Source organism: Elephantulus edwardii, unplaced genomic scaffold (assembly GCF_000299155.1).
Source record: "Elephantulus edwardii isolate Elephantulus edwardi_28Jun2011 unplaced genomic scaffold, EleEdw1.0 scaffold00103, whole genome shotgun sequence".
NCBI lineage: Eukaryota > Metazoa > Chordata > Mammalia > Macroscelidea > Macroscelididae > Elephantulus > Elephantulus edwardii.
This window is the reverse complement of record NW_006399853.1, coordinates 4,549,813-4,558,855: the sequence shown is the minus strand read 5'-3', so window position 1 is coordinate 4,558,855 and position 9,043 is coordinate 4,549,813. Positions and strand designations below refer to the sequence as shown.

Sequence of the window (9,043 nt, the reverse complement as noted above, 5' to 3'; positions counted from 1 at the left end):
GCTCTAACCCACCATGACCTTGCTTGGGATCCTGAAGCTTCCCATCATAATAGGAGACGATGACGCATCTTTCTCCTGAGGGATCTGAACAGCCAGAGGTGCACGGCTTACCGGGTTAGGGGTGCAACTTGCTGTAGACCACGCCCACAATGCTGCCTATACCAGGAGTGGTGCGCTTAAAACCCCTCAGAATAATCTCTCCCCTGGGGACTGAAGGCCACACGTAAGGATCCCCTTTGATGATGCACAGAAAGGCACTGGGCGAAAGTGGGATGGGCTTCATAGTGAATTTCAAAAGGAAGTATTTGGTTCATCTCTCACTATTAGCTTTCACTAAAATTCAACATTTTTATAGTCTTTTGAGAAGAGAATGAGCTAAAGAAAACTCTGAAACCATTACATATTAATTCTTAGACTTACACAGATTATTTTACCCTTTAAGTAGTCATAAAATGTAAACCCGAGTGCCTCTTCAGTCTTACTTGTCAAAGACGACCACCTCTTTGAAATACAAAAAGTTTAACCACTAGGGTCTCAGGAGCAACAATTCCTAATGTACTAGATGTTTTCTCAAAAGCATCTAGTACTGACTCTAGGTACAAACACAAAGCAAGTAGTAACTAGAAGTACTTCGGTGTTTGGTTCTTGATAGAAAAGAAATCAATACAGGTGGCCTGGCCACAGAGTGATTTTAGCAAATATTCTCCACATACTTTCCTCAGATGATATAACATGAAAACCTTCCGTGAAGTATAAAAAAAGGCAATGAGTTAGTTCTCTCACAGCATGGCTTACGTTCTTTCCAAATCACCTGGTTTTTAAAAAAAAATCTATTATAACAACATTCTTCTCCCACTCACTCTTATTCTTCACTTAGCAAAATGGATCAAAGTCAATAATTTCTAGAAAACAAAGATCTTTTTTCTTTTTTTAAAAAAAGTGCCAATAAAATTTAAATCATCAAATTTTAAAAGGTTAAAATTAGGTTTCCAACAAAATACACTTTAGATTATAGATGTGTGGATAGAAAATTGTCAGTACAAAGTCATAGCTTGAATCAAGATCCATGCTTAGACTCCCAGTAATTAAGCAAATGTGACAGGATGAAGCCCTCAGAGCAAGGAAGCCGACTTGCTCCTGGAAGCTGATAAAAGGACTATCGCACACCAGAGCTCCTTATCTCTCAAACATATCATGTACCTTGCAAAATCTTAAGGTTTAAAAGGTTCTCTAAGTAAAAAAACACAAGCTTTTGAAGGAAAGTCCTTAATGGTACTTGACACTATCTTGTGGACAAGTTTCTCTTAAGACAATCAGCCTGGTTTTAACAATAAAAACTCCAACTCTCCACGTGATACATAGTGTCCGTTGGGAAGTCCTGACAGAATGAGGGGAAGACAAAGCTGCCCAACAGCACTGTCTGCTGCCTGTCATTTAGTAGAAGGTACCTCACCACTGTACATGGACTCAAAAGTGCCATGGGGGAAAAAAAAACAACAAAAAAACCTGCAAAACCTTAAAAATCAAACCTAGAATTCAACTTCATATGTTGAGATTCAGTTTTATTTATGCTACTAGCTAGGTAAAAAGCATACATAATGTGTTGGTGGTACAGTCAATACATCTGCAACTTTTCTACTTAAATTCTTTATACAAAGTCACCGCCAATTGATATGGTCACTGATGGCACAGGACTCAAGACTAACCAAAAGGTATAAAAAAGTTTGCAGTCTTGCCCCAAAATACAAAAACTGAATTTTAAACAATGTCATAACATACATGATTTAAACAGCATATGAAAAAAAAAAATCACACATCAAATCAAGTACAAAAATATCCAAACTACCTATTAAGAACCGCAATGTCTCCATCATTCTGCACAGTATTTAACATAGAATTTAGCAGTTTTCTAAATAGTCATTATTAAGTTGGAGCACTGCCACCTTTGCAGAACAGTGAGCTATTAAGTGGAGTGACAATGCTTTTAGTGTTTTTAAAAAATACAAAAACCTTTCCCTCTGAATTAATGAAGGCAAGAAATTCCTCTTCTCGGGTTCATGGTCACCACCTTGAGGTCTAGAAATACAGAAGAACGTACTGACTGTTTAATGGAGTACGAGTAGTCTTGATACAGTCCCTCAACTGGGAGAACACACGTCATTTTCAATGACGTTTATTAATTGTCTGGGAGTTTTTAGGAATTCTGAATATGCACAGAAGTTAGTGTTTTGTCTTGACAAAATCAAACTGAAGTGGCAAGACAACCTGAATTGAAATCATCTTCTCTAGTTTAACTTGCAAAAAAAAAAAATAGTAAATTTTGGATAAAAGGTTATAATACATTGCTATATTTCCTTAATTAAAACACAGAGTAAAGTTGCTCTTGGTAAAATTAACTCACCCACATGGCACAATATTTTGGAGTAAAGTTATGCTCAACATTAACAACTTGTACACAGATTAACATAGGTGAATTAATTTTGAGAACTGCTCTGCCTTTAAAATCAGCAAAATTGAATTTATTTTACAGAATGACACACATAACTATGTTCTGCATATAAAAGGCTCTAAGACACTGTAAAGGGCTACACTGTCCAGCATTGGAATGACTCCTTCATACGTAACTGGTGAAGATTTGGTAAGAATGTGTTTTTTTCCTGATCTTCAAGCTTTGAGCCATGCCTGAAAAGTTCTAAATAGAAGGAGGGGGAAGAATTTTTTATTCTTTTTTTTTTTTTTTAATCCAGTTTCTGTCTGCTAGGAGCAAGGCAGCAAACACATTTTCCAACCCTTCATGAAAAGATAAAGCAGAACGAAAGTGAGATCTATCTCCCGATTATGAACAGGATTGGATTGTCTAGTCCACCATCCTGCTAACAGGAAGGGCCCCGAAGGGACGTGACCTCAGTCCAAAGGCTGTGGGTCTGCGATGGGCATGGTGTGCAGGACTTCGTCGAGGAGCTGCAGCGCCCGGTGCAGGTGGATCTCAATCCAGCAAGGTGTTTCCTTGATGCTCTGTCGTGGGTAATCGGGCCCCCAGCCCTTCACAAAGCTCATCCTGAGAATGCACAGGCGCCGGAGGTCATCCACGCCGATGCCGGCAGCCGCGGACAGGCCTAACGGAGAAGATGGGCAACTGTCAGGAAGCCTGGCTGACTCCGTCCCCGTCCTCCCGACTGTATTAACAAAATGACTAGCTTTCTTTACTTCGTTCTCCTTGGCGTATAACTTCTCAGCCAAAATGTCAAGAAGTAACTGCAGATCTAAATGTTATCAACAAGGACTAAAAAACTTTGTTAAGGAAGTTTCCTGTGTTTTACATGTGTCTTCTAGCTACAAATCATACTGTGAGTAACTGCAAGCCCCAAGCCCCCCACCTAGTTTTCACTCAGAAGTGGAGGTGAAGGGACAAGAAACAAAGAGGGGTGCATATCCTTAGGTCGGTTCTAAGAACCTTATCACCCTGACAGTCTAGTTTAGGGTGAGATAAGACTAGCACTGAAGTTAATTCACTTTCCTGGCCCTTGGACTTGGGCTTATTGGATGACCTAAATGACGTCTCTCTCTCTCAATTCTACAGCCTGACAGACAGAACATGTTCTTACTTCTCAAAGGAGCAGTAGATGGGAATGAGACATTCAATTCTGGATTCTTTCATAAAAGCGTGTCCATAGCATTCAAACTAGCCATTAAGTTAATGGTCTTGGATGCCTAAATTTATAAAAAAGCAGAATCTCTATATGAAGACATCTTCTCTGCCTTTCCACTGCAAACTCCTGAATATGAGTCACACGGAGACTCTGTATCTAGTTATCCAGTCAGACATACAAGTCCTAGTCAATCTGCATTCATCAGTATCACAGTGAGACACATGGGAGGAATTGGCATGTACTGTACAGAAACCTGCAGGGACACTGCAGTTTTCTTAGCCAGTGTGATTTGCTTACCACACTGAAGAGGTTAAGAACAGGGGTTGAATGAATCACTAGTTATGCCTTCAGACGTGGAAGATGGGTGCCACGTGTTTCCATCATAAAAGTCTATAGTCAGGAGTTTAACTCTGCAGTAAAAAATTCCCCATCAGTGTGAAACCTGGCACACAGTTCAATTTTACCCTAAAATTAAAAAAAAGTCTACAAGTTATCCAAATACCACCCTCACTTCGTTTCTGCTCCATGCTTAGCATATTTTAAAAAAGAAAAAAAGAAACCACAAAAATAAAAATAAAAAAACCAAACCCTAGAAAAGTGCCCAATTCTGAAACTGAGTATGTTTTTCTTAAAGAGCCAAGCACACTTTATTGCTGACAACCCACCCCAGCTAGTGAGGCAGGAATTAGAACCATCAATAAAAAAAGGAGAGGTGGACCAAGAGAATTTTATGAGAACCCCTTTTCTCTTTTATCCCATACTCCCTTCTTTAATTAAAAAAAAAGAAAAGAAAAAGAAAAAAACAGAGCTCTAGGCAAAATACAGCCATAACAGAACAGTGTTTACAAACTAAAGACAAAAAAAATCATCAGTCAACCAAGGGGAGGGGAGGGGAAACTTTCATCCCATTTAAAGAATTTTAATTTCTATCATAGTTTAAAGTAACTAATCAACTGAGTGAATCAAGATAAAACACCAACTACTACACTTTAAAAAGGAAAATACTTACTGATGGCTGGCGCGATTCCACCCACTGAGCCCGGGCCTGGGATGTTTCCGGCCACGGCTGCGGCCTGGGCGGCGGCGGCAGCCTGTGCAGTGGCCGCCTGCTGCTGCATCTGCCGGTGACACTGACGCAAATCAAAGACCTTTAAGGCAAAATAAAGTACAAGTTCAGCATTCCCGTGTACTCAGTTCTCTATCAATGCCAATCTTCTCAACGTAGCCTTCCGAATCAGCATCAATGAAGAGCAAAAATTGGACTATCACTATACTCTAAAAAGGTACATAAGCCCAAAAGACTTGTGGATGGAAAATACAACAAAATCAGGTTCTGGAAATCAGAAATCGCATGATGTTCAGAAGAAAAAAAATTTTTTTGCACTATTTTCCACTATTCTTTAAGATTCTATACTTTTCCATTGCACTGTAGCCTCTTGGGTTCACAGCACAAAGCAGGGACTCTGCAATCACTCTTAAAACGAAAACACACACACACACACACACACACACACACACACACACACACACACACACCCCGCAACGAAAACACACCAACAAGTTCCCACTACCTGCAATGGGCTTCCATTTGGATGAGCCCACTGTAGGCTGGTTCTGATGTAGGCACGTCCTCTCGCTCTGTCCAGGTTTGCATATCCTGCTACATGTATGGCAGGCTTTTGAACCCAAAGCTGAACCACTGTCAAAGATGACTCCATCTCACAGTGACCGTGCAGGACAGAGCAGAACTGCCCCCTGGGCTTTCCCAGCCTGGACATCTCTACAAAAGCAGACTGCCACGTCCTTCTCCCAGGGAGCAGGTGATGAGTTTGAACTGACAACCTCTCAGTTAGCAGTCAAGTACTTTAGTAACTTGCCAGCTGGGCTCCACTATGTTTTGAAATCACAACACTGAGTATCATCTGTGAGCAAACATCTGAGAATGATAACAGCAAAATTATATGCTGCAGAATGATTGCATGAAAGACAATGTAAACGAATGATTGTATAAAACAATGTATATGAATGAAATGTACTGTAGAGGTATTATTATATGAACATTAATAAAAAATATTTTTAACAAATTCTATGCTGCAACACGCATCCTGCTAACAATAAAGTGAGAGCACGCGTGCGCAAACACCCCCTCACACCCCCCTCCCCTCCCCAGATGGTGCTGAGTGCAGTCAACAGTAACTCACACACACTGTAAGTTGGAATATATACTTGTACTATACATAGCCATCATTACAGCTGGGAATGGAGGATAAAAAAAACTTACTTATAAATATCCAAAGTTAAAATATGCTCTCAATATAGTCTATTCCTCACAGAAATCATAAAATTAGCCATGGGATCTTCATACAGGATCCTCACAATATGCTGGACACATCTGTATAGTATGTCATTTCTACCTTAAATCTACTCTAACATCAGCAGCGTATACTAGAGAAAGCATATCAGACAAAAATAAAATCTAGGAACATTATTATTTTTCTCTGAAAATGTAGTAAAAATGGTTAAGCACCTACGCAAACCTTCCTCATGCAACAGATTATTTACGCACCAAGAATCAGAAGACGTCTGATGACTGGCTACCCTGGTAACTGAAATCTGGGCTGCCTTCACACCACTGATCCATTAGACTATAACAGATTGCAAGCATTGTCCTGGACAGCTGAACTAAGGAGATCACTAAACTGCTACTTTTTAGATTGGCCTGAGTTACAAACACAGTGCAGAGCAACCAAGGTCACTAAATATACTTTGTGGCTCAGATCCAAAACCTATTTCTGACCACCACACACCTAAGCTAATCAACACCCTGCCTGCTTTCATGTAACTGTGTTTCCTGTGGCTATTACACACCTACTACTTGACCCAGGTGAAAGTCTTACGAAGATCACAGCCAATGTCATCAGAATAGTCTTTCACACAGGAGGCAAACCTTGGCCTTTCTTTCACAAGGTTAACAGCATTCAATGAACCAGCACCGACATGGCTCCCTGGGAGGTGTGCAGTGCAAAGTGCTAAGGGCTCCAGCACTGGCCAAAAGGCTGGTGGTCAGGCCCCACCCAGAGGTGCACTGGTCGTCAGGTTTAGAGATCTACTCACCACCTGAGACTTCCCCAAAGAGAAGTGGTTCCACAGCAACTGCTGACAGCACCTTTGTGTATGAAGCACAGTGAAAACTGAAGAGGTTACCAGTACTCAGGTGAAGCAACAGCAAGCAGCAACCCAAAACGAAAGTGTTACTGGTCCTCCAGGCACCTGAGCACAAGACAGGATCGCTTACTTGTTAAACTGCCTGCCCCAGAGAGAAGAGTCTCAGTGGGATTAAGTGGTAATCTGGAATAAATGAAAGTGATTTCTACAGTTTAGAAATATTCTCTGCTATATATAACTAGGTATTTCTGTCATCACAGGAGACTAGAGCGAGGGCCACATGGTGGAGGGGACCTGGGGGAGGGTTTGTAAAACAATGAAAGAATCTTTTCTTTTACTTTTCCATAATTTTTGGACTCATAACTTGTTAGTCAAATTTGTGTCTCCTAGGTTGCAACACCCCCATGATACATCTTCAAGGATATGAACATGTACGGCCAAGCACAATCAATAAGAGTGCATCTAAATTCCAAAATCAATCTCCATAATAGTCTATGTGTTTCCTACTGCCAAAGGGGCCCTTTAGAGTAGTGAGAGAAGATCTTCACCCTGAAACCCACAGCGTCCCTTTTCAGCAGGAAGTAGCTAAGAGAATACGCCATCCCCTTTTCCTTATGACTCAGGGTGAAGTCTCTCTCAGGGAGGAGTGATAGGGAATGGCAAAGGACACACTGACAAAGAAGATTAATCAGAACTGGCTTTGACAAGCACTGTGGCATTTGGACAAGAACAAACTGGGAGGAGGGTAGAGAGAATAGTGCAACAATGAATGAATGGAAACCCAAAATCTCTGTAAATGTTTATGAAAATTAATAAAATATAGAAAAAAAAGAAATATTCTCTGCTCCCTTCTAACATCATGTGTTCAAAAGAAATCTGATTTGACACCATTGTTGTTGTTGTTGTTGTTGTGTACCATCAAGTTGGAACCAATCCATAGCTCATCACCGGGTTTTCACAAAGACAATTAATCGCACAGGAGGAGACTGCCCATCTTTCTCTTCTGGAGCAGCTGATGGATTTGAACTGCATGCCTTTGGGCCTGCAGCTCAAGTTTCTTATCACTAGGCCCCCAAAACTCCCCCATTAGTGACCAGAAAAGTGCAAATCAAAACTATAACTTAAGGGAGCTTTGGTGGCCTAGTGGCAAGAAACTGCACTGCAATCCCAGAAATATGGGTTCGAATCCTCCAGATGCTCTCCTGGAGAAGGAGGGACAATCTCCTCCTGTACCAATCAGATCCAATTTAACGGTACACACACAAAAGGGAAAAAAAAAACCCTATAACTTAAAGGTACCACTTCATTTACACCATTATGTACCAATCAATCAGGACTCAAAAGCCAGCTGATTCTCCAGCTTTTCAGAGGCTGTAAATCACACTGAAGGCTCTTTCTCCTGGGAGGAGCTGATAGGTATGAACTACCTGTCTTTAGGCTGGCAGCTCAACTCCTTCCCATAGGCCACCAGAGTGCCCATCACACTCAACAGGATGGCTAAAATAAACACAAATGCTCACAAGTGCTGTGGAAAAGCTGGAACCCTCATACCCGGCTGGTATCAATGCAAAATGGTTCAGATGCTTAGAGAAACAACTTGGCAGTCTCTCAAAAAAGTTAAACACTGTCACTTTATGGCTCACGTCATTCCACTCCCAGGTATATATATCCAAGAAAATAATACCACAGATCGATCCACACAGTACCTCATACATAAATGTTCACACAGCCACAAAATGGAAGCCCTGGTATACCCTATAATGGTATTACTTCATACAATATAGATGGTGCTTAAAAGAAAGAAAGAAAAAACATCAAGCTAAACAAAAGCAGCCCGTCACTGATGAGCACATTTTATATTATTTCATTTTCCTTAAATGCCCTATCAGATAAATCTAAAGAACCAGAATATTGGCTGTTTGGGGCTGGGGCATGCAGTATGGAGACTTGTGTGTGGTGGCGGGGTAGGAAAAAATGTTCTAAAATTGACTGTGGTAATGATTATACAATTCTGTGACTACACTAATCCCCCCAGAATTAATACTTTACACCTAAGCACAATTGAGAACAGTGCATCTAAATTCCAAAATCAATCTCCATAATAGTCTATTTGTTTCCTACTGCCAAAGGGGTCCTTTAGAGTAGTGAGAGAAGATCTTCACCCTGAAACCCACAGCGTCCCTTTTCAGCAGGAAGTAGCTAAGAGAATATGCCATCCCCTTTTCCTT

The 9,043-nt window shown here is 40.8% G+C and overlaps 1 protein-coding gene across 1 annotated transcript in view; it reads right to left on the bottom strand.

The window, feature by feature from the left end:
- Positions 1-1,962: 1,962 nt before the first annotated feature.
- SMAD4 (SMAD family member 4) overlaps positions 1,963-9,043 on the bottom strand; it is a 29,260-nt gene continuing 22,179 nt past the window's right edge. Inside the window, exons 10-11 of the mRNA XM_006891715.1 lie at positions 4,660-4,798; positions 1,963-3,116 (exon numbers count right to left, since the gene is read on the bottom strand). Of these exons, the coding sequence (XP_006891777.1) occupies positions 2,905-3,116; positions 4,660-4,798 (351 nt within the window). The 3' untranslated portion in view covers positions 1,963-2,904. The remainder of the gene's footprint in view (positions 3,117-4,659; positions 4,799-9,043) is intronic.